This window comes from Diadema antillarum, unplaced genomic scaffold (assembly GCF_040938485.1).
Source record: "Diadema antillarum isolate AM-2024a unplaced genomic scaffold, OU_Dant_1.0 seq00001104_RagTag, whole genome shotgun sequence".
Lineage (NCBI taxonomy): Eukaryota > Metazoa > Echinodermata > Echinoidea > Diadematoida > Diadematidae > Diadema > Diadema antillarum.
The window spans coordinates 1,068,489-1,094,312 of NW_027271920.1; the positions used below are offsets into that span (position 1 = coordinate 1,068,489).

General features: G+C 38.6%; 1 protein-coding gene across 1 annotated transcript in view; it reads right to left on the reverse strand.

Moving 5' to 3' along the window:
* Window positions 1-25,824, reverse strand: part of LOC139743730 (ATP-binding cassette sub-family C member 9-like) — a gene marked incomplete at its 5' end in the record, with an annotated part of 37,534 nt that overhangs the window by 5,266 nt on the left and 6,444 nt on the right. Inside the window, 11 exons of the mRNA XM_071654181.1 lie at window positions 574-677; window positions 1,900-2,008; window positions 2,742-2,820; window positions 4,901-5,031; window positions 5,421-5,532; window positions 13,913-14,032; window positions 15,731-15,833; window positions 16,330-16,422; window positions 19,630-19,787; window positions 23,131-23,200; window positions 24,431-24,600. Of these exons, the coding sequence (XP_071510282.1) occupies window positions 574-677; window positions 1,900-2,008; window positions 2,742-2,820; window positions 4,901-5,031; window positions 5,421-5,532; window positions 13,913-14,032; window positions 15,731-15,833; window positions 16,330-16,422; window positions 19,630-19,787; window positions 23,131-23,200; window positions 24,431-24,600 (1,249 nt within the window). The remainder of the gene's footprint in view (window positions 1-573; window positions 678-1,899; window positions 2,009-2,741; window positions 2,821-4,900; window positions 5,032-5,420; window positions 5,533-13,912; window positions 14,033-15,730; window positions 15,834-16,329; window positions 16,423-19,629; window positions 19,788-23,130; window positions 23,201-24,430; window positions 24,601-25,824) is intronic.

Below are 25,824 nucleotides of genomic sequence, written 5' to 3' on the forward strand. Positions count from 1 at the left end.
GACCCAGTGGCCTTAACTTCTCTCAGAGAATCTTTTTCCTGTACATGGACTGGTTTGCCTATGAAGTTTCATATGAAAAACCATCATATCAGGCATTGCAGATCAATTAGGGGCTGACAGATGGAGGGATAGACAACCCCCAAACATGAAGCATCTGGCAACACATAATAGCAGAGGGAAACAAAAAAAAAAAAATGATCAAAGAATGATGATATAAAGCAGAACTGGCAAACCATACTTGAGAGAAAGTAATTACTTTCTGAATCAGACTTGTAATATAATAGACATGTGTTAAACCCTCCTGATGGACATTTCAAAGTGACATTTCAGCTGACTGATCTGAGAACATCCTTTAATAAAATGAGACACTGACAATTTAAATGCAAGATTATGATTGGCTGTGAAGGAACTCTCATTTCCCTCCACTTTTTCCTTTCCTGCTTGTTGTTTTCGTTCCTTATCAACCTTGCAATCATCCATTGACTGTCTTTTAATCAGCAGGTTTGCAGATCAGAAACAGCAACTTTATGGTATATTCATATAAACTGATTAGCTCTGGACGGTTGAACTCACCTAAACCCTTTTCCAGACCAGTGACGACAGCCTTAAGCTGAGCTATCTCCAACGCCTGCCATATCTCATCATCACTTTTCTCTCCGAGAGGGTCCAAATTAAATCTGTACAGAGACATGGAAACAAAAGCTGAGGAAAAAGACTCATAGGATCTTCTTCTCATTAACCCACTGAGGATGGGCTGATTTTGCTCCAACATGCATTTCCCATGGACACCTCCTCGAGCATACTCGGAACTCATCCTCAATGGGTTTAAGCACAGACAGAGAGCATGCCAATAGTGTGTCAACCTGACACAAAGAATCAAAAAGTTTGGGTTGAGTTTGGATTATTATGAGATAAACATGAGTCTTTTATGCTGTAAGAATAGGAAGGGCACAACATGAACGAATGGCTCTTACTGCTCTGTATGCCTGAAATGGCTAAACACTGAAAATTAATTTAAAAAAAAGAAAGCAGAATGCTAAACATACTTTTTTATATAACGCCTGAAGACATCCTTGTTATTTGATTGGTTGTTTGACATTGATCATTCGGCCCATTTTACTATGACGTCATCATCCATGCAGTTGTGGCTCCATTTACCGTGCAATTTTGGATCAATACGATTTGGTCCATTGCACACTCGCTGAGAGCCCAGCCGGCACACTACGCATGTAAAACGCTTGCCTTTGCCGTGTGTATTGTATGTATGCAACAGCACGCTAGCTAGTATGTATGCAACAACGCGCTCAGTGAGCACTCTCGTGATCTCAGATTCATTCTTGTTTTTAAATTGATAAAAACATCAAATGACAAGGATCTATTTCAGGTGTTATATAAAACAAATAATAAATGTTTTTCATTCATGCAATGGACTGAATATTTAATTCGGTGAAAGATGAAATGTTTCATCCATTCAATGAGGCACAGCCGAGTTGTATATAAAACAAATAATAAATGTTTTTCATTCGTGCAATGGACTGAATATTTAATTTGGTGAGAGATGAAATATTTCATCCATTCAACGAATGGATCATTTCATCTTTCACCTCATGAAATATTCTGTCCATTGCACTCATAAACATTCATTATTTGTATACCATTAAACATCTAAAAGAAATATAAGTCTGATATTAAATGGTAAGGCTTATTTCTAGAAACAGTAAAGCAAACAGTCACTTTTCAACCTTCAATAACTCTCACTCATATTTGCTTTAAAGAAGAACATGCACTTTCTTGGTCCACATACATACATGTCTAGACAAGCCATCAAAAGTACCCTCACCCCCTTCCCTCCATTATTTAGTGAGGTCACTGACCACTGGGAATGAAAGCAAGGCTAACCTAATGGTCCCAGTGAAGAGAACCGGGTCCTGGGGAATGATGGCCAGTCGTTTCCTCAGCTCCTTCAAGGGAAGCATTCCAATGTTGATGCCATCAATCAAGATGTTACCTTGGGAGAAAAAAAAAACACAAAAGAAAAAGTTCAAAGACATTCAGAGCTCATTTCTACTTACCTTTGGTCCAATCAAAATTCAAATGTCATCTCAAGATATTTTGCATATTATGAATATATGTGACCCGCCACAACCAAACCATCCTAAAGTCACTGACGGCTGAGCTGAGAAAAATCAAATTTGAAGTCAGAATCATCGGAATCGGTAAAAACGATCGGATTTCTGTTTTTGGCAGAATTTTGTAGTGTAATGTATCGTCTATCATCTGCCAAAATTTCGAAGCTAATGATCAAGGAAAGGCAAGAAATTAGCATTTTTCTGGGCCATGATTATCCGACGTTCAATGGAACAAAAATGTGTCTGAAAGTTTGGATTTCACGCCGCAGCTAGACTCCACCCGTAGCAACGAAGTAGTGATCTTTTGGTCAGTGCGTGGCATTCTGGTTACTGTTTGGTTGTGCATAGAATGCTGGCGCTAAGCTTGAATGAACATCATGGAGGTTGCTAGGAGCATACCTTCTATTGTCAAGAGGTGAACACTGTCTTGCCTCCCCTTGAACATTGAGAATATATATTGGAAGGAAAACTTTGAAGGTGGTTTTCTCAAAACGCTGAATTCCTAAACCACTCGAGAGAATCATGGTCTATGGTCACCATCACTGTGTGAGTGTGAACAACCTTGCCTTGCAATGATTGGTCTATTGCTACACAAACCTTCCAGTGACTCACCTTCAAACATGTCGATGATTCTAAACAGAGTCAGGGTGAGTGATGACTTTCCACTGCCCGTCCTACCACAGATGCCGATCTGAGTTGCAAATTTTCATATAGATTTACTGTTATTCAAGCTTCAAATGATGACTCTGCTTGGATTACACTGTAAAACTTTTCTCAAATTCACAACAGAACACATAATTGCATCCATTTTCCCCATTATATATCACAAAACTGTAAAAGTGGAAATTTTTGCGGTGTGGAAATTTTCGCGCATTTTGTGCAAACCAGACGCCAGCGCAAGAATAACAAGGAAAAGTAGAAATTACGCGGTGCGTAATATATGTCCCCGCCGGAAGTAGCATTTAGTAGCGCAATGTACAATATAGGTAAAAACTAAAGGTCAAAGGTCAAAGAAGTCAAAGGTCAAAATTCTGTGTAGAAGTTTTGAAGCCCTCACCTAGTGCCATCACATAAAGTAAACGGAATCGAAATCAGGTTAGAAATGGCGAAGGAGTAGCATTTTGTAGCCAATATACAATATAGATCAAAAATCAAGGTCAAAGGTCAAAGAAGTCAAAGGTCAAAATTCTGTGTAGAAGTTTTGAAGCCCTCACCTAGTGCCATCACATAAAGCAAACGGAATCGAAATCAGGTTAGAAATGGTGAAGGAGTAGCATTTTGTAACCAATGTACAATATAGGTCAAAAATCAAGGTCAAAATTCTGTGTAGAAGTTTTGAAGTCCTCATCTAGTGCCATCACATAAAGCAAAGGGAAGTGAAATCGGGTTAGAAATGGCGAAGGAGTAGCATTTTGTAGCAAAATGTACAATACAGGTCAAAAATCAAGGTCAAAGGTCAAATAAGTCAAAGGTCAAAATTCTGTGTAGAAGTTTTGAAGCCCTCACCTAGTGCCATCACATAAAGCAAACGGAATTGAAATTGGGTTAGAAATGGGAAAGGAGTAGCATTTTGTAGCCAATGTACAATATAGGTCAAAAATCAAGGTCAAACGTCAAAATTCTTTGTAAAAGTTTTAAAGCCCTCACCTAGTGCCATTACATAAAGCAAACGGAATCAAAATCGGGTTGGAAATGGCGAAGGAGTAGCATTTTGAAGCAAAATGTACAATATAGGTCAAAGGTCAAGGGTCACAACTGAAATTCTGTGTAGAAGTTTCAAAGCTCCCATGTAGTGCTATTACATAAAGCAAACAGAATTAAAATTGGCTCATAAATGACAGAGAAGTAGCAAATTGAACATTTTGATCACACACGGACGCATACACAGACGGACGGACGAACACACGGACACACACACGTACGGAGCCTGTTTCATAGTCCCCTGCTCGGACTCGTTCGGCGGGGACAAAAACACATGAACATTTTTGCATGCCATATGTACAATGTATGTTCCAGTAGTTAATGTCGTGATTCCGCAGAATTGAAAACACACGAAATCCCATCTTACCCAGCCCAGTGCAAAAAAATTACTTGCGCAAAAATATCCACTTTTACAGAATTCCAGAGCTATCACGGTCTTCACATGACTTTAAGATTTACAAGTTGCAATCATTGACATAGAATAATTACAATAGAGTACTTGGATTTCAAGCATATGTGAGCAATGTGAGCAAATGACGTATCTACCTACACTTGCATCATTAAAATTTCATTCATATTTGTTCATAATCTGTATGATAAGGAGAAAACTGTATTGAGCTTGTTGCATAGGTACACCTGTTGTGTATTCTTTCTCAATACTGTATTTCTTTACCCTAAAAATATGTTTGTTCAATGTTTTGACTGTCTGCCATACCCTGGGAAAATGTCTTTTCCAGTAGACAATTGAAGATATATTTACATTGTGATCATATCTGCAATAACATGGAAAAAAACACACACAAATCTATCAATTAATTACATGCTGTTGGTTTTTTTTTTTTCTTAAACACATCTAGCTTACAATGACAACCTCATACCACCGTGTTTGTTTGACTTTAATGTTTTCTCAGCACGGTCAACTTCATTACAGAGTGGAGTTTCCCTTCAACCTTTTCTTTGAGTTTTTGATTTGTTTGGGGGCATTTTTGTCAATATCTTACAAAATTTAAGAGAGAAAGATTTTAGACAAAGAGAGTTGTTATGGTTTCTCTCACTTTACACACACCCACCTTCTGGCCAGCCTTGAAGTGGACAGACACCTTGGAAAGGACCGCATCCAAGTCACTGGCATATCGGGCAGAGACATTCTCGTAAATGATGTTGCCTTCTTCTGGCCAATCTTCCCTTGGTATCACAGAACCTACCATTGGTAGCAGATGTAAAGAGACCATACGTGCACAAAGATCAATATGGGCTACAATGGGTTATCCCTAAATGAAGTTGGTGCAGAAAAATACAATTTCAAAGTAAAGATCATTGATATGTGACCTTTGGCTTTGAGTGATGATGTCGAATGACTAATCAGTACATCTACATCTCATTTAATATGATGCCACCGATAGGCTAGATGAAAGAAAATTCATTCTTTTTTTTTTTTCTTTTTTGTTGTTAGGTTAAACAAGTAAAATCAAGAAAGTGAGATAAGGAATAATGAACAGAACCAAAAAAGAAAAAAAGGAATCTATTTTATTTTACACTCTTCAGGCTAAGGGTGTCATTAACAAAAAGGCAAAAGCTCACATGGCTTACCATCACTCTCTTCAACATCCACCTCAGAATAATAGATAGTCCTCTCCATAGAATTCATGGCCATCTCCAAGTCTGCCACACCTCTAACGACAAATTTCAGGGTGCTAGCAATCTAGGGGAGAGAAGGTTTTAATGGGGTAGAGGAGGAGGAGGGAAGGGGCAAACGAGATAACTCATCACTGCTTGGAAACTAAATTCTGCTGGGTTGGTGATGATTTGTGCATTTTATGGTGTTTTCTATTACCTTTCATTGCTATTTTTACAATGCAAAATAAAACTGCTCAAACTTTCATTTGAGTCTTATCCTGGTTAGAAGGATGATATAGTTTAGCTTAAGATGGAGGATTCCTATCTTTGCTGTTTGTTAGATCATCAGAAACCACTTCAGAAATAACAAAGAGCATACAATTCTAAGAGGAATTAAAAGTTCATTTGATGAATATCAGAAATGGCTGATACAGTCCAACCTGTCTATAGCGGCCACCCAAGGGAGACGAAAAAAGTGGCCGTTATAGACAGGTGGCTGCTATAGACAGGTAATCCAAGTGCACAGCCTTCATGTACATGCACATTGTACATGCATGTGTGTACGTATGCACACGTGTGTTTCATGCATTGAACAATGCACGGTGATTATGAAATTGTTGCAAGGTAGCATGTGTACAATTCTGAAAAAAAGCTTAACACTTGTGCATTGTTATGACTGAATGAGTGATGACTGAAGCGGTGGTGATCACTGAACGTTGCGCAGGAACAAGTGGCACGGCTACAAAGCAGCAAAACACGCTGAATTATCTGCTCGGCTATGGCTCCATCGGTTCTTTGGCCACTATAGACAGGTTAAAATCTACCACGGAAAACAAAAGTTGCGGCTGCTGACCGCATTAGATAGGTGGCCGCTATACACAGTGTCTTAAACAGGGCTTTTCTCTCGGGGGGATTTTTCAGTGGCCGTTATAGACAGGTGGCCGCTAAGGCAGGTTCGACTGTATATCCAAAAACAAAGTAAAACAAAGTGGTTATACACTATAATAAATGTGGGTCCCACCTTTCTGTTAGGATAACTTTGTTTTTGGATATCTTAGCCATGTCATAACCAGTGTTAATTGTGCTGTTCGCGCTGAATTGTTTTTGCAATTTCGGCTTCTCATACCTAGGCTAGTATTAGCGCATCAAATGTAGCAATGATTGTGTGTTAAATTTATGCGAAGGCGCAATATAGTAATGTGATTTTCGGCCTACCATAATGTGCTAGAAAGATGGGGCACGAACCAATGGTTTGCTCATTTGTGCTTCTAGCAATTATGCAGCAAATAGGTAAGATTATCTCACGATAATCACAGAATTCCAGATGGAAGTCCTTCATCTGATGGTTCTGCATAAGTTTACAGCTATCATTTTGTTCACAGTTCATGATAAAAGAGAATTTAAAGGACAAGTTCACCTTCATAAACATAAGGATTGAGAAAATGCAACAATATTAGTTGAACACATCAGTGAAAGTTTGAGGAAAATTGGACAATCGATGCAAAAGTTATGAATTTTTTAAATTTTTGTGTTGGAACCGCTGGATGAGGAGACTACTACAGCTTGTGAGTCATATGCGTACAACAGTATAAAGAAAATATAAAAGAAAATTCAACATATTTTCACTTTTTTCGCATAATAAAAGAGCAATTGACTTGCCTCTTTCTAAAGGCAGGGGGGAATAATATTACCCATAACATTTATCGGTAACGAGTCAGGGGAATGTGTACTTTTTTTCAAAAGATGGAATTTTGTGAAATTCTCTTTATATTTTCCTTATATTGTTGTACGCATGTGACATCTAAGTTATTCATACACTGCAGTAGTCTTCTCATCCAGCGGGTACTGCACAAAAACTTCAAAAATTCATAACTTTTGAACGGATTGTCTGATTTTCCTCAAACTTTCAATGATGTGTTCTACTAATATTGCTACATTCTCTCAATCCTTATGTTTATGAAGGTGAACTTGTCCTTTAAATGCCTTTTGTGTGTTCAGAATTCCATGATGGTCAAGCGTAAGTAATGCTAGTGTAGGTTATGTACAATGTACGGTACGTACAGCATAGCGTTGGTGGGGTGACAAAACCTCGTATCTCAATATTTGGTGAAAATGAGTTTTCTTCATTATATTGAAGCTAGGAACCATTACTATGTAATTCCCAATCCTTATATGCCCATCTGCAAAAATAAGGTCACAAATGATAAATAAAAGTTGGCTGTTTCCATTGACTTACATGTTATGGCAGCCATGTTTTTTAACTCTCCTGAACATTTGACATTTTTGAGATACGAGGTTTTGTCACCCCACCAACGATAGGTTCTACAGCTACGCATTGTGTATTGTATGTTGCGTGTAGAGTTATTATAACATACATGTAGACTTGCATTGCCTCTTGACTTTATGCTATCACTTAGCCGTGAGTTGATATGACGTGTAAACCAGTATTCAGAATTCAGTTTATATGGTGGTAATACGTCCAGAATTAATTCACAACTTCTTTAGGATAGAGTTTGATTTATACAGTCGAGCGATTCAGTTTGTTTGAGATTTCCAGGTTAAGATTCAAGCATAAAAACTAGGTTGGATTTGACACGCATAATGATAAAGACTAGTGATAATTTCCATTGTGAACAGTTTCAGTCTAAATAATGTATTTAGACATCAGTATGAATTAAAGACTGTCTTTAGTGTTTTGAGATACGTGCTTTACATGTTGCATTCATAAGTATGTCATCCTATAACGGTAACGTACAGGCTGAAACATTTTACATTTTTATGTGAAAAGAAGTGGTATTATAGCATTTTAAGCAGCTTTGGTTTAAGGAAAGGATTATTTATTTTGTAGAAAACTGAAGGCAAGGGTAGTGCTAAATGTAGGCATGTAATGTGTAGTGTACATTAATTTGGATTTCCCATACAAACATTTGTAATTTATTGCATCATTTCACAGCTTGGGACAGGATCACAATCCAAATGTGTCAATCACAAGGGTAAAGATTCTAGGCTTGGAAGAGCACAAGTCTGTAAGTTTTGTATAGGCCGGTCTTTACATGCATATTATGGTCTCTAAACATTTTTTTGTTGTTGAATTGCAACAGAAAATTGATAGTGCAACAGTGTATTAACACTGCTACAGTGTAACAGTGGATGGATAATGACATTACAGAGATGCCATTTCATGATGTGTAGTGAATACATGGACACAAAATGTGTATGTATAATGACGCAGTACAAGACAGTGACTGTACTATTGTTTGTTCAGAAGAGCAAACCTTTTTGTGTGTTAAAGGAGAATTATATACATGTATGCTCAACCTATACTGTAATCCAAGAAATTGATGTTTGATATATTCATATACAAAATAGCATACATACTTATGGCCCATTCTCAGTAAAAGCGTTCAAATATGGAATTTTGGTGTCGCCGACATTCCATGACAGTTTGCGGTTCCCTGAAACCTATTAGATACTATTTAAATGTTTATAACATATCACGAGGACTTTATTTGTTAAAAATAAACACGATCAAATGCGGTTGTCTGCCTTTTTGTATAAAATTTTGCTGTTAAACTTCGTTAAGACCCCCAAAACGCAGTGTCGCCGGCTATTTCAGAATTATGTTTTATTGCTCCCCTCCGTCCACAAACACACTTTCCAAATATCATTTTCATGGACGATGAGCATATCATATGTGCTAATCACAATACTCAAAAAGTTCCAAAATTTTTATTGACTTCTTTTTTTATAGCCTTTTGAAACCTGTCGCCAAGTTCACCGCCAGATACGTTACCAGTTTTTTAGTGTTACAGCATTGCGAAAATAACAAGACTATGCAATGACCCTGTGTATATGAAACCCTGAGGATATACTTCATACATTGCAAGTACTTAGACTTTTTGTGCAACAGCTCTTTATTGAGAATATGGTACAATGTCTGAAATATCGGTTTTCTACACTTTTATTTGGACAGATACGTGACATACTTTTCATGCCACCCACTGCGACAGATATTGCAATGTCAGACAAATTGTATATTATACATTACTCCTCGGAATGACGCATCGATTCAACATTAAAGTTTAGTACAAGTGAGAAATATTTGCTAGATATCGCTCTCATAATAATATGATCGACCATATACGTTACCACAGATACGTTACCCCAGATACGTGACCGAATTTTGCTCATTGGTCTTGTGCTTTCTGGGGATCAAATCTGGTCAAAATTCATCCCTACACATTACATGCTTCGTTTTGTTGGACCTCAGGATTATATTCTTACACCAAAAGGACAGAGAGGTGAAAAAGATCAACACTTCCACATGATTTTTCTTTCTGCGTCAGTGTCTCACAACCTAATGCCAAGTTTTCCGACAGATACGTTACCACATAATCAAAATGCTGAAAAGAAATTGTAAATGTTTTTACAAACAAATCGTTGTGTGCTCATAAACTCCAAAGTTCTATTCTATAAAACCCAGCCACTTTCATATTCTATGCAACAGCTTTGAATGTTTATTTTACAAGACGAAGCTAAGATTCAGCATATCAGTTTTTTGCTTTTCAGATTTAGCAGATACGTTACGTATAATTCAGGGCACCCACGGTGACAAATAATGTTATGTAAAACAAAGTGTTCATAAAACAATTCGGCATAGACTGATGCTTCCATAAAAAATTAAAGTTATGTTCAAATGAAGAATATTCAGTAGAAATTGCTCTGTAACTTCACCGACAGATTCATTTACGGTACGCCAGATACGTTACCAAACTTTGAAAGAGTAAAAAGTAGTTTATAAAACGCTTCCGAGAAAAGTTTCAGTGTTCTGTTGCATATTTATTCTAGTGTTTTTCAACATATGAAGAACTACGGTACTCAAGATTCATTGATAAGTTGAACAATTATTTATTCATTTTCATTAAAAGGGATGAGCCAAATACGTTACCTTAAGTCAAACAACTGTTTAGCATATCGAGTTCGTAGAGACTGTACCTACTTCCTTCTAAGTGCCTGCAAAAATATATTTTTTAAACCTTGTTTGCATTATTCATCAAAACTTAATGAACATTTATAGTCAGATAGATAAATACATTCAGACGTAAGATGAGAATATTCTGTGAATGAAGAACTCAGCTTTCACATTTAGGGCTCTTTTCCACTACATTTCATAGTTTAAATATTACGTACAATGTTTAAAATGGTTAATTTGGGCTTACGTCATTCATTTTTACATCAATTCATGAGGTAAATAATTAAACAGATGATATCTATTAATTCATACACAACTAAAATTATTACTTATATTTTATTACCAGATACATTACCAAAGGTGATTGATTCGATGTTTTTCAATAGTTATTTCCCCAGGAAAGCAATTCATGTTTCCTGTGAAATTCCAGATCGGATCGTTCCCTTTGCATGATTTGTGGGATTCGAAACTTTATTTGTAAGCGAATTTTGCTAAAAATACAAAGTGAATCTTAAGGTTATATTTCATTTCAGCAAAAAGCATATTTCAACTTACCACACAGAAATAATTTCTACCAATTAGCAAGGGATGACAACATCTTTACCTCTTGAAAAACCCCAATATCTTTAGGGGGGACAGATGTCTTTTCCTGAACAGAAATTGGATCAAAACAATAAATTTAATTCAAAGTTAGGAGTCCATTACAACATGTAAATTTGCGGTAACGTATCTGATTGGTGATCAAAAATCATATATGATGCTCTATTTCAATTCATTTTTACTCAATGAATGGCCATCATTTAGAATGTTCCACTTTTTGTTTCGTATTTGACCGGTTTTGAAGTTTCCGAAAACACATCTTTGAATGTATTACTTTGTGGTTGATTTTTCGGTTTTACTCACATGGAATTGAACACTTAATCTGAGAATGGCCCTTATGATACAGGCCTGCAGTGCATGACAAAAGTTATAGTGCACGCAAACGATAACCCACAATAGATTTGATATCGGTTTTTGCTCCCTCATTTTAATCATCGAGTACTGTATACGCCTTTATTTTCGCGTACAGATATTTTCGCGATTGACGAGGTCATAGACATTTTCGCGAGGTGTTGTTTTCGCCAATTGACGCCAACGCTTACGTTAATGCTCTATCAACAAAGCGCATGGAGACAATTTTGAGTGTTGTTAAATTCGCGATCCAACTGCAATTTGCGAAATTCGCGAAAAATTAAACCCTCTCGAAAATAACAGCGTATACAGTACTTGAATCCCGCACCTTATCGACGCGATTGCGCCACAACCGCGATATGCTTTGCTCGATATTATCGTTATTCTCAATTCTCGCTGGCTATACCAGCAACTTATCTGTGTGGGACTAGACTTTCAGCGGTAGATTTAAACATGGAAGCTGAAATGAACAGGTTCGCTACTTTTACAGAGACTGATCTATATACAAACAGTATCTTAGACAATAAGGACACAAAGGATGCCATCAAATACACCCTACGAATTTTGGACTCCTACTGTTCTGAAAAAGGAATCAATCCGACTGATATTGAGCAAGTCAACCCAAGATTTGTGCCACTTTCTCCGTACATTCTACGCGGGAGTGTGCCGTGGAAATGGGCAGCGTGTGTACGGTATACGTTAAAGCGCTCTTTGATCACGCTACGCTATGAACTTTTACTACGACATTTACAACACACTCTCGGAATCCACATGTGCAGCAATGGTAACTTCAATGATGCCTGGCACGAGCCTTGTGTTTAAATCCAGTGGTAGATCCCTAATCCTACAAAACATCATTTAGTCCTGGTCCTGGACCCACAGTGCAGTAAGTAGGGTGTCTAACGTGTTACTGTTAGATCCATGGTAGACCTATTGTAGGGTCAAGTGTTAACTAACGTTAGCTCTGTCGCTCGTAAGTGACGTAGAAAGATCTAAACGTTAGGCCAGGGCCCCTAGACCTAACCTATTGTAGGGCCCAGAAAACGTTAGATATAACCACGTAGACCCTAGACTCTATACTTGAATTTGGATCTTCAGGATTTTGTCTACACATACAGGTTCAAAGAAACTGATATTATTGCTTGTCTAGACACGTGTAGAGTCTTAAATCATCTTGCCTGGGTATGTACGCTATTTTATATAACACATAGTGCATGACATCTTATTGCACTATAACAAGTACCAAGCACCTCCAAATTCTGAATTTGCCCTCAGGCAATTATATTCAATTCGGCCTGCGGCCTCATTGAATATAACTGGCCTTCGGGGCAAATTCAGAATTTGTCGGTGCTTATATTGTTATAGTGCATTCAGCCTCATGCACTATCATATAACAGTGTATCATTCAGTGTTTCACTTGCAGTTTTACTGTTCGTTCATTCACATACATGCGCATGCAAAACAAGGAGGAGAATTGAATAAGGACAAGAGTGCAACATTCGACTCGACTGTCTGCAATTTTATTCTTGTTGTACATTGTGTTCACCGATTCGGGTTCGTTGAGGGCAGCAGACATTTTGTGGCACTGGGCGCAGCCATTAGCTCATTTTGCGGTGTCCCAGTCAACCCCCCCTGCTCTTCCCCACCCCACGGGCAACTTGTTTATCACGCACTTGTAACAAAGAGTCGCGCACTAAGCAAGCATTCGCGCACTCAGTACGAGACGCTCATTGGCTAAAGCAACCACGCATCAGTTTTTCATTCCGCGCACGTGAGAGGGGTGGGGGGAGTGGAAAGGGGGGTCGGCTGAGACACCGCAGCATGGCGCTCCCCATGCCAAAAATACACATAGCGCGTCACAGAATCGGTCAATATGGCGGTAAGCTGACTGGATAGGATCTAGTGGTACAATGTACCTAGAAACCCGAGGCCAGCATATTCATCAAATAAACTTTAAATTACCCTTAGCATTGTATGCTCTTTCATATTTCATAAAAGTTTTCTCATTATCTCACAAAAGAAAGTTGTAAACTTGAATCCCATGTCGACCAAAATTATACATCATCCCTTTAAATACTATTGTACATTTAGCAACAAGCCTCTACACTGATCATTGAATTGGCACCACATTTCAATAGATGAAAGTTCATGGTTCTGTCTCAAATAGACTAATTTCTGTATTTTTGTCCCTGATGTGCGTACATGTGTGTGTGTGTGTATTTTTTAAAATTACTGGTCCTGTTCTTTTTTTCCCCCTTTTTTCTCGTTATTTTTATCATTATTACTTTTTTATTCATCATCTTTTTTTTTTAAATCAGTGATGTCGGACAGGTAAATTTAGCAATTTCTGAAAAGTTACTCCCCCAACAGTGATTTTCCCGGTCTGGGACTGCTGAACTGGTGCCAAAGTTAAGCACGGGTTGATACCACCTTGAAGATATTTACAGTCATTGAATAAAAGGAAATAACATCAAGCAGACTAGCAGTGTGAAAAAGTTGTGCGCAGACATACACGTATTTACCAGATCCATTTTCGACTCACCGATATGGCATATGAAATAGCAAGACCCACAAGACTGGGACCAAAGCTCATCGGATCAGCAGCTGCTGCTGCGAGGCTGGATATACCAGAGATAAACACAGTCAGAGCTCCTATCGTGTCCTGTTGCAAATACCCCAGGCACAGGGAAAAGACATAATGGAATTATGATTGACTTCTGGTTTGCAGACTTACATTATACGTGAAACAAAATCATAAACACAGTGAATACCTTGTATTGCTCTGGATGAAACCTGTGAAGTACACATGCAAAATGAGAATGGATATGTGACTCACAATAATGTCAGACTTGAATTCTCATAGTCATAAGATCAATATTTTTTTTTCATTTTTTATGTTTTACATTTAGCAATTAACTCCTCTGAAATCATAATGGTGATATTCTCAAACAGTACCAGCACAGACACACAGTTGTGGGAAAAGTACAAGTTAGCACTTTTAATTGACTTTGATGTTGCTCCTCTCCCAAATAATCAGGGTGAAGTACCATATGAAGAGCTAAAAACGTTGTACCTCCAAAGTCATGGACTTATTCAAATCATAACCATGCTACTTGGGGTTCTCTGGGATCCATTTATCCTGTATTCATTACAAAATCTAAAAAGACTTGAATCTTTAAAGTACAGTTGAACCTCTCATATCCGGACAAGTCGGGACCAGGGCTCATCCGGATAAGGGATTTGGCCGGATACGGGAGACTCAATGATTTATACATGTACATATACATACACATGTACTGATGTAGCCCATTGTAGTACCACATGTAGTAATGTGTACACTGCAACCTTTTCATTGTTACACTCAGTAACAGACAGCTACGTACCGGGCCCAAGGTAAAAAGTGATAGTGCATTGCAATTGGGTTGCTCTCTTCCCCACACTCTCTCTCCCTCTCTCTCTTTGTGTGTGTACTGTGTGTGAACAAATTTGAGTGTTCAATATCATTTGTTGCTCAGCCAATGACTCGAAACAATGCATGTCTATCTAGTCATATCGACGGCTGTATATGGACCTATATGTGGCAATGCGATATGAGAGGACTCAAGCGCATAATCTGTCCATGTTCTTGCGATGATTTGGGGATGTTTGGGGATGTTAAAATGTCTGAAGGCAAGCAATTTGGAAGGAAATTTGATGTAATGTATGTTAATCATGTTGGAAGTAATATGTAATTCATGTGTGTTTGTGTAGGAGTTCTCAAGGAGTCGGGAATCCCCCTTTCCTCCCGTCATTAGTAAAAAAAAAAAAATCACGGCGAGATTACGTCCGTATAATAGAGAGATCCGGATAAAGGGAGGCCGGATAAGAGAGGATCAACTGTACCATGGTCCCATGCCATTGAGATCTTTCTAGGAATAAATACACTGACAAAGTAGAAGTTTTCAGAGAATATCTGTAAACATGTTTAAATAACTCAATAAGATAACTCGTTACTAACAAAGTGAACTTCCAGACTTCAAAAAGCCTCACATTTACAGTATAATCCACAAACTTCGGTACAGAACAACTTGACACTCGAAATCACTCTCCGACCACCACTGCCACATACTGTAAAACAAAATATTTTCGAGGCATGAAATTTTCGAGATACATTTCATGGAGCTGACGGCCATTTACGCGGCATGAAATTTTCGCAAGTTGCCTCTAACTTTCAATGCGAATAGTGTAGACAAGAACTGTCACATGCATTTTAATTTTGCAAATCTTGGCTCTCGAGAAATTTGCGAAATAAAAATGCATGCAAACATTCCTTGTTTTCAGGTAACAACATTGAACAGATTGCCGATGGTTTAATGCTCACCAGTCTAACTCCAAGCCACCTTGTTCCTGTCTGCATGTAAATGAGTGCTGTATTGTTGGCTTCAATCTTGTGGAGAATCCCCCTCTGGAACCGATTGTTGAGACTGAGGCAACCAAATTTTATCGAAAGAAGAAGCAAAACAAACAGGAATGCACTGGCTCTGCAAAATATGCTCATTCGACAGTGTACTACATAGGGTGTAACTAAGCCATCAATTGAAGATTCGATCAAGTGACATTATATTTCTATTACCATTACCATAAGTCTTAATGACATTTGTGCATTAAAGAAAATGTACTCATACATACCAAAAACTGAATGTTGATATTTATTACAAAACCCGCAATCAAGTGGTTATTCAGCAATTATGAAAGGAACTCATTTGTTTTACTTCAAAATAAGGCGATAGCTGAGTTTTAGTTCTAAGCTTGAATACAATCAATCAGTTGAAAAGAAATACAAGAACTGAACACAGGTACAAAATACTGCCTGAAAAATTCAGTGATGCTGTTTGAACATTTTAGTGTTCATATGTTGCTCGGGCAACACAAATTTAAGCAAAACAGCACAAAGGAAAAGAAAATACACATTGCTCTTACCCATAAGCTCTAATAGTTGAGAGACCTCCCAGGGTCTCGGAGAAGTAGGCAAATACCGGTGAACGAGTAATGCTTACCAGTCTCTGAATCTCTCTGGAAGAGTCACAAAAAACAGAACAAAACAAAATATTGCAACTGATTGACAAATTGCCCTACATCGACGTAAATAAGCACTGAATTGATCAGTGTTTAGTAGTAGCCATGATAAAAAATCATGGGCGTACATACTCGAGCAGGATTTGAACCTACGACCTCCTGATCACCGGACAGGCGTCATCTCCACTAGACCACCGAGCTTTCGCCCGAAAGCAAGTGTTGGTTCTAATCCTTATAGCATGCAGCGGGTACTGCTTTGTTATTTAAATTCATGAATTTTTTTCCGTCGAGATGTTTTTCATTGCAACTGATTGACAAATTGCCCTACATCGACGTAAATAAGCACTGAATTGATCAGTGTTTAGTAGTAGCCATGATAAAAAATCATGGGCGTACATACTCGAGCAGGATTTGAACCTACGACCTCCTGATCACCGAACAGGCGTCATCTCCACTAGACCACCGAGCTTTCGCCCGAAAGCAAGTGTTGGTTCTAATCCTTATAGAATGCAGCGGGTACTGCTTTGTTATTTAAATTCATGAATTTTTTTTTCCGTCGAGATGTTTTTCATTGCAACTGATTGACAAATTGCCCTACATCGACGTAAATCAGGAGGTCGTAGGTTCAAATCCTGCTCGACTATGTACGCCCATGATTTTTTATCATGGCTACTACTAAACACTAATCAATTCAGTGCTTATTTACGTCGATGTAGGGCAATTTGTCAATCAGTTGCAATGAAAAACATCTCGACGAAAAAAATTCATGAATTTAAAAAACAAAATATGCATTTCATGATGTACAATGTACTGACCTCACATACATTTCTGTGATGATAATTCATATGCGTTTTTATATAAATTTATCAGACATCTTGCAATCTCATTGGTTGAGAGTTGTGCATTGATTCTTACTGGCAATACGTTGCCTCATGACAACAGCTGCTAAACACAATCATGTTATCATGAATTTTTAGCAAGAATTTGCACACTACACACAAGTGTTCACACATATGGTAAGAGATGCCTAGGATAGCAAGCATGCATCCAATATATCTACAATATATACATCCAGTAATCACTGGATGCATGGTTAGAAGAACTGGATGAATAAATTTTGCTTACAGTACAGCAAAAAGAAAGGCATTTAGTAAATTCCCTCTCAGGTTACATGATTAAAACTAGAAATGTCGCTATGGCGACTGATGCCTCCGCCATAATGCAGGATTCTCCCAATAGGGGTATAGTACAATGTCTTCACAATGTGTGATCCATGACAGTTTCACATAACTGGCAAAAAAATAAAAATATGACAGGTTTGTCAGAAATGACTTGAATGTTCACTTTCCTTGAACTGGGTTTGCTATAATTGTCGAAGAGTGCAGGTACACATATTTGGGGAATTGAGAATTTTTACTTGAATTCTGACAGACCCTTTTATAAGTTTATGCATTGAGTAATTTCCAAGGTATGAAGAAAGAGTGTAATTACAGTACAAAATAGAATTTTTTTTTTTTTTTTTTTTTTTGGGGGGGGGGGGGACATTGAAACCTGGCCTTTGACCCTTAACCTTTGACCTTTGACATTCTGGCTGGAAATTTCCTGGAGAATCTCCATTAGGTAATGCATTATATTAAGTTTGAAAACTAATAATGCAAGCATTTCATATACCAGTGTATGAGGGAAATAGTAAAATATTGAAGAGTTGACCTTGACCTTTGACCCCATGACTATTGACCTATGACCCCTAAATTCCCTAGATAATCTCTGCCAGTCAGTATATGCGTATGTACCAAGTTCCATGAAGATACATTGAACCATTTGTGAGAAAAGTGATATTACAACATTTTCACCTAACCTTTGACCTTTTGACCTTTGACCTTATGACATGAAACTCTCTGGAGAATCTTTATGCAGTAGTACATGTCTACACCAAGTTTCAAGAAAACACCTTAGGGCATTGCATAGATATTGGGGAAATAGCAACATTTTTAGCATTTGACCTTGACCTTTTGACCTTTGACCTCTTGCCAATGTCACTAAAATCTACTCAACTAATTGTCCCATCATACATCATCCTTGGACCAAGTTTGGTGAAAGCTGCTTCATCCAGTTTTGAGTTATCACGTAAACAGATAAATTTCAGGATTTGACCTTGACCTTTGACCTCAGTCCGATTTCACTAAAAAACTAATCAAGTAATTGTCCCATCATACATCATCCTCCGACAAAGTTTGGTGAAATTTGCTCGATCCAGTCTTGAGTTATCACGTAAACGGATACATTTTCACGATTTGACCTTGACCTTTGACCTTTGACCTTTGGCGGATTTCACCCAAAATCTCATCAACTAATTGCCCCATTATACTTTATACTTGGACCAAGTTTGGTAGAATTCAAGTCAATATTACTCAAGTTATCGCGTAAACGAAAGCGGACGGACGTACGTACGGACGTACAGACGTACGTATGGACGTACATACGGACGGACGGACAACCCGAAAACATAATGCCTCCGGCACCACTTCGTGGCGGAGGCATAAAAATGGATTTCTGGGGAAAAAACAGAAAAACAAAGAAAACTAAATCAAAAAACAAACCAAAAAACAAAACAAAACAAAAAACTATCCATAGTTCTATAGAACACACGATTCACATGACTTTGCAAATCTTGGCCCGGCACAAAATTCACCAAAGTTTCATTCATGCATAAATGTCTGGTTTTACTGTATTAATTCCCAAATATTGAGGACACTGGAATATACAGTCCCCTTAACCAGTGGATTAAAGTTACATATCTGAGGTACCTCCTGAAGGCTTGAAGGTGCTGTCATTCTTATGGCTTTAATAATGCCCAAATCAAAATATATAATATACAAAGCAAAGAGTCACATGATTTACAAGGTATTGCAAAAATTCAGCAGATTGTGAGCAGGAATGAGAGCAATCAGTTTCTATAGTTCCTTTCAAACTAAACATAAATGGGTTCTAAAATCCTTTCAAAATCTGTTATACGTTGAATAACATAGTAATATATCAACTTTAAAAACAAGATTGGATAAAACAGAACTTAAAATCCCCTCCCCACTCTCCCCCCCCCCCCAAAAAAAAGAGAAAGAAATAAAGAAGAGAAAACTGAACACAAGTAACAGATTCAGAAAGAAAGATGTTGAATCACTCGATCACTAAGCAGAGTAAACTCACCTAGCGGTCCTAATGAAGAGTTTCATGACAAGAATGTAGATGATGATCAGAGGCAGCATGGCCACCAGAAAGTACCAGGAAACAATGGCATTGACAATGATGCCCGAGACTGCTAACAAGATGACCCTCAGAGCCTGGCCTATCAGGGAACCAATACGCTGCTCAGAGCAAGAATGACAGGAGAGAACAGTGATGAAGGGGCGGATCCAGGAATTTCGTAAAGGAAGAGCGCTGACAAAGATGGTTTCTTCAAAAACATAATAAAAGATTGAAGGGGGGCACATGTGCCCCCTTCCACTTTTTTCTTTTTATTTCTTTGTTTTTTAGTTGAACAACAAAAAACAAAAACAAATCCAGTGAGTAACAATCAGGTTATTGCATAAATAAGCATTTTTGCAAATTTTGTCCTGATCAGGGTGACCTTTGACCCTGTAAAAGGTGGAACATTGGGGGCAGCTTTATCTATATGTAAAGGTGTCTAGATTTGACTATAATATGTTTACAAAACAAATTTGAAAAAAAAAAAAAATCAGTCAAGAAACACAGCCAGGATCGTACACACAAGCAGACCCTGAAATATCTACCGCTTCGTGTATAAAGACAGAACAAGCGAGGGCACCACCACCAAAAACAATAGGCATCTTCAATTCACTATAATGCACCTTTTGCCAAATTTGAAGAAAATCTGATAAGAAATGTGGCTGATACAGCGCACACAAGAAATGCGTGACATGGCATCCAAGTCGGAACACTGAGGGTGCCGTCACCACAAACTGTTGTGATCCTTCATGTAGAATGACCATACACGTCCTTTGCAAGTCTGAATAAAATCCGTTGAATAACAATCAAGCTATTGCATAAATAAGCACTTTTGCAAATTTTGACATGATCAGGGTGACCTTTGACCCTGCAAAAGGTGGAACAGTGAGGGCAGCATTATCAATAGGTATAGGTGTATAGACTTGACTATGATACATTCACATATCAAACTGAAAAAAATTGGTCAAGAAACAAGGCCAGCATCGCACACACAAGCAGACCCTGTTAAATTTACCTTTTCATGTATAAAGACGGAACAAGTGAAGGCGACATCACCAAAAACAATAGGCATCTTTGTTTTACCATAATATACCTAAATGCCAAATTTGAAGATGATCTAAGAAGAACTGCAGCCAGTAGAGCGCTCACAAGAAAATCTCTGCGGCTGACGCAGCGGCGCAATGAGGCCAAATTCATAGTATCCTCTGAACTCTGTTCGGGGGATACAATAATGCAGCTTTTGCAGTAACTTGACTTATTGCACTCTGATATAAAAGGTATCTATGGTATTGCTCATCATTTCTCATTGTATTGTATTGTGTTGCCAAGTTAAAGGGAAAACATAGTTTTGGTAAGGGTTTGAGAACCCATCTGGCACCATTTCATATTTGCTTGCAATATATCGAAAGAGTCTACAAAGAAACTTACCTGGCTGACGTGATTTGCCGGGATGATGAGTCGTTTTGGAGTATTTTGAGATAAAAAATAAAAGTCGGTAAACCGACTTTTATTCCAGAAGGATCCAGACTAACTCGGTCTCAGGGAAAACTCGACCCTATTTCAGACAATTTACATGCACTATGTGTTCGCCATATTCTACTGTATATTAATTGAACAGACAGGAAAGTGTGTGCTAATCCTGTAAAACACAAATGGACAGCGCGCGGTCCTCAAACGTATTGCGCACATCACACGAGTTGCTGAGATGCGCTGTCTTTGAAGTTGTTGTTGTTTATCAAGCGTCTCTGACTGTTTTTAGAGGTGCTTGATAGGCGCACACTAAGTTTGCATGTGTGCCAAAGAGGTTTTTTTGATGCGCGCGTTGTATCAACTTGGACCATTACTGCGAGTAGCCAGAACGCGAAGCGCTATACAGGCCGCTCCCATAGTACAACACTGTACAATCCAGAGGGACAACCAAGACAACTCGGCCCACCGTCAAAACGAGGCCGAGTTGTCCCAGGGTCCGAGTTTAGCCTGACCCCGTTCGGGTAAGTTCTGAGACTGAACCTTTTTGGTTAATATTTCGCATTTTTGTTGTTACCCATCGAATATCTTGTTATTACAGCATTATTCTGCACATTGCTTAGGCATACGTTCACATTTGGGAGCAAAATTTATCAACTTTTGCAGGCGTAACAGAACCATGTTTTGGCTCTAAGGCCCTGTCACATCTTTCTGGGCAAGCTACGCTGTGAGTTAGCTCAGTCAGTAGCACATCTGCCTCACAATTCAAAGGACCCTGTTTGATTTTCCCTCTAGTAAGAGGCAAAACACTCTGTCCCTCGGATAAGACATAAAATGGAAGTTCCATGTCGGAGTGAGTTACAATTCATGCTTCATTTATTAATTGCAAAGAGCAAGGTAATAACCAGGTGAGGTGGTCCCACCACACATCCATCTGGACCCCATGGAAGACCAGCTATTGCAGGTGAATACGAGCTATCTAGCCATCTTTCTGGTGGAAATGAAACAAACAGACAAACGTGGGCTTGTCGGGTGAAAGGATTTCCAGCATGCAGGACAATTTCTGCAGGCAGGAGGACAAGGATTTGGTCAAGTTTCACATGCATCATACCTGCTGGATGCTTGCTTTACACTGTACGTTCTACTTGTGTGTAATCCTTGTAACCTGCAAGTATAGTATAGCTCACTCCAAACCTGCAGAACTGACCGGTTACACAGATGTTGGCAGTATCAACACCGTTTATGCTGCCCGCAGATGACAAGGGTGTCAAGTTTCTATAATAGGCACAGATCCAAGGGCTACCTACGTACTGCAAGCGAGTTACACTGTCTGTCTTTAAACTTGAGGCAGCCACAGGCCTCCTACTGGTGGTGTGTGTGGACCTCTGCTGGTAATCCCCTGCAATTTACCTGGAAGAAGTTTTGAGCAAGCTCAAAACTGGGCTCTGGGAAAATTGGACTTGCTTGGGCATCTCCTGGCGACTATGGGCGAGATGTGCAGACCATCTGCAGGGACCTCTGGGTAGCGAAAATTGTGCCCCGCAAGTCACAAGCAAGGCTTTGCCTGGAAAGGTGTGACAGGCCCTTAAGCATGGTCATAACTTGTTCCAGGTGAGTCACAGGGATTGCCCGCCGAGGTCCTTGCAGAACACCAGCAAAAGGCTCATAGCGTCAACACCTCGCAGACAACGTAACTCCCACGCAGGTAATGCACAGTTGTAACATAGGTACTGTGGAGTGCCCATGTGTCGCTCGTAACAAGAACAAAGTAAAACATACATAGCATGCGTCCAGCAAGCAAGATGCAAGCGAAATTCGCCCAAATCCTTGTTCGCTCACAGAAAATTATCCTGTGTACTGGAAAATCCCTACATGCAACAAGTCGGGTAGCTTAATTGCCACAAAAGGTGAGACAGGGCCTTTACAAAGGAACCAGCATAGTATAAGGTGCTTAAGAGATATCAAACCAATAATGAGAGCATTATCATTACTGACCTCGTCCAGGACTTGAATATCAGACGCAAATCTATTCAAGATTCGTCCAATGGGTGTGATGTCAAAGAACCTGGTGCCAGAAAATAATGCAGACAGTAAGTGAAGACAGGCATCCTTTCACTTTAGCTATGTACTCCACAATGATAATATGCATCAACATAACACTGTTATACACATACAAAGTGTGTCATTATAAAAGTCTTTTAATCTTTTAATTTTAGGACAAAATACCATGGAGAGTTTCTTTTACAGAAAAGAAGACATGATGGGAAAATATGGGTGCAAGTGGCAGTCAAAGGAAGGAGAAAAATAAAGAAAAGGAAGAAAAAAGAAGAAAAGAGAAGAGGTAAAAGGAACTGGAAAAGAAGCCTTATAAAAAAGTGTGTCACATACTACCTATCAGATTCACTGGAATTTATAACTGTTAATTATTCATCATGATATCAATATCAAGATAGGAGGAAGACAGCTGTATGTTCAATGCATTGTGCTACTACTATGCCCCTCAGCATATATGTGTCTTTCTGACAATATAAGGCATACAAGTGACTGATTAAAACTACAAGTGTCGATACAGCTATTGGTATCACTGTGCTACAGTATATAGCATTATTCTCCCAACAGGTCTACGGTACATCATAATGTGAAATGCGACTTTCACGTGATAGGCAAGAAATTGACATGTTGGAAAGTTTGATGGCACAACGCAGGGATGTGGTGAGTGGTCATTCCTTGACCCAAGTTTCATTTGACCTATGACCTTGTACCCATGTCAATACCTTTATCTACATGATCACTAAAAAACTTGGATAGATATATGTATATACAAATGTTATATACCAATCTTCATAACCACACTTTAAAAAATTGGGAGAAAAGTGAAATTTTTAGCACACAATACATGTAATTTATATTTTTGACATGTTTGTTATCTCTCATACCTTATTTTTCCTTTCTTTTCCTTGTGGTGTCTCTTCTCCCCTGCGCTTAGAAGCATGGCATTAAGCGTGCTACAAATACAATTTATTATCATTATCAGGCATAAAGACAATGAAGCAGTGTTGCTCTGCCAAGTTGGTAGTGTTTATTACAAAGGTTGCTTCCACAGATATTTCAGGGTAAAAGTATACATCATTCTAAAAGTCTTCTGTCTAATCTCTTCCCCCCCCCCCCCCACATTTCTGTCATTCACAAATCGTTTTTGCTGCGGAAACAGCCCTTTACACAAATTCTTCTGGACAACCCCAGAATTGTTCTGGCCATGGGTGCATGAACTTGACAATACTCTACCCTTAGTTACCTTAAAGGAGCGTGGCTAATCCTCTCCAGCATGAGTTTGTGCATGGTGCGTGAAGCAAAAAGTATCGCGATAATAATCATGTTGTTCCAAATTATATCCAGCACAAAGTTTGCCGCATTCAAACCAGCATAGCCACCAAGGTACTTGTCCACAATTTCCTGGGCCTCCTCCTGCACAGTGCACAATAATTTGGTGAAGGCAACAAAGGTATTAAAATGTTCCACATTCTCATGATCCACAAGGAAACTGTGGTGCCTAAAGATTACATAAGGTTTATGCCATAGCAGCTGAGGGTTAATTACCACTTAACCCGTTCCTTCCGCAATTCTTTGAGTGTCTTAAATGCCCCAAAACAAGATTCTCTTTGCCTGTCGACAGAGAATGGACAGGTTGGTAATCCGCCTGAGTGAAAGCAGTCAAGTGGTACATGTATCCCCTTTCCATGGTCAACTACATGTGCCATCGAACAATGAAAATATCAATCGAGTGTAAGGTATGAATAGAGCATGCACTGATGGGCTCACAGACTCTTTGTTATACACAAAACTGGGTAATTGAATGGGATGATTGGGGTCAGCAAACACAGAAATTTACATGAGCTCAGTTTCAATTGCTATGTACATGTTCATACGAGTTTTATAGCAAAGCAGGCGCGAACTCAATCACAAAAAAGGTGTTATGCCGTGATATACACATTTTTCCAACAGAAAGATAACATATGGTGATAGAGTGAACTCTTACCTTTTTATCAAACCCATTTTTCTGGGCATTACAACACAAAGAATCATGAATTTAGGCCTCAATTTAAATTAGGCACTCTTATCTTCATCTTGCGTATATCAGTTGCTCTAACTGGAACCTTGTATACCAGGTTCCCGTAAGGAACAAGTTAACAAAAAAAAAAATAATGCTACTGCAGTTCTCCAGACTCTCAAAATTATTACCATATACTTGTTAAACCAGACATATTTGTACATTAACAATTTTGTGAACTGCCACTGCCATTCAATGCATTATATCAGCAAACCCTATGAAGTCCCTTTCACTTTCACAAGGAGACTTGTTATATAATGTATATAGTAGGGTACCTAAGGGGGGGTCACCGTGCACCCCCCCAGGACTCCTCGAAACTTACATGTTCAGGATCCTCATGACACACCAAAACATAATCAAGATGTTAACAAGAACGAAAAGTGGCTGTTCTAGGTGAAATTTAATGTATTCTATTGTTTTTCATAATTTCTTATGCATTTCCTTGTTTTTCAACTTTTTCAACTTTTGTTTTTTCTTTGTTTTTCTATTGGAAATTGTCACTGACCACTTTTCTACCATAATTAGCACAAAACTAATCAATGAAAGTGATTAATTGTAAAAATAATCAGGTTTTCATGACC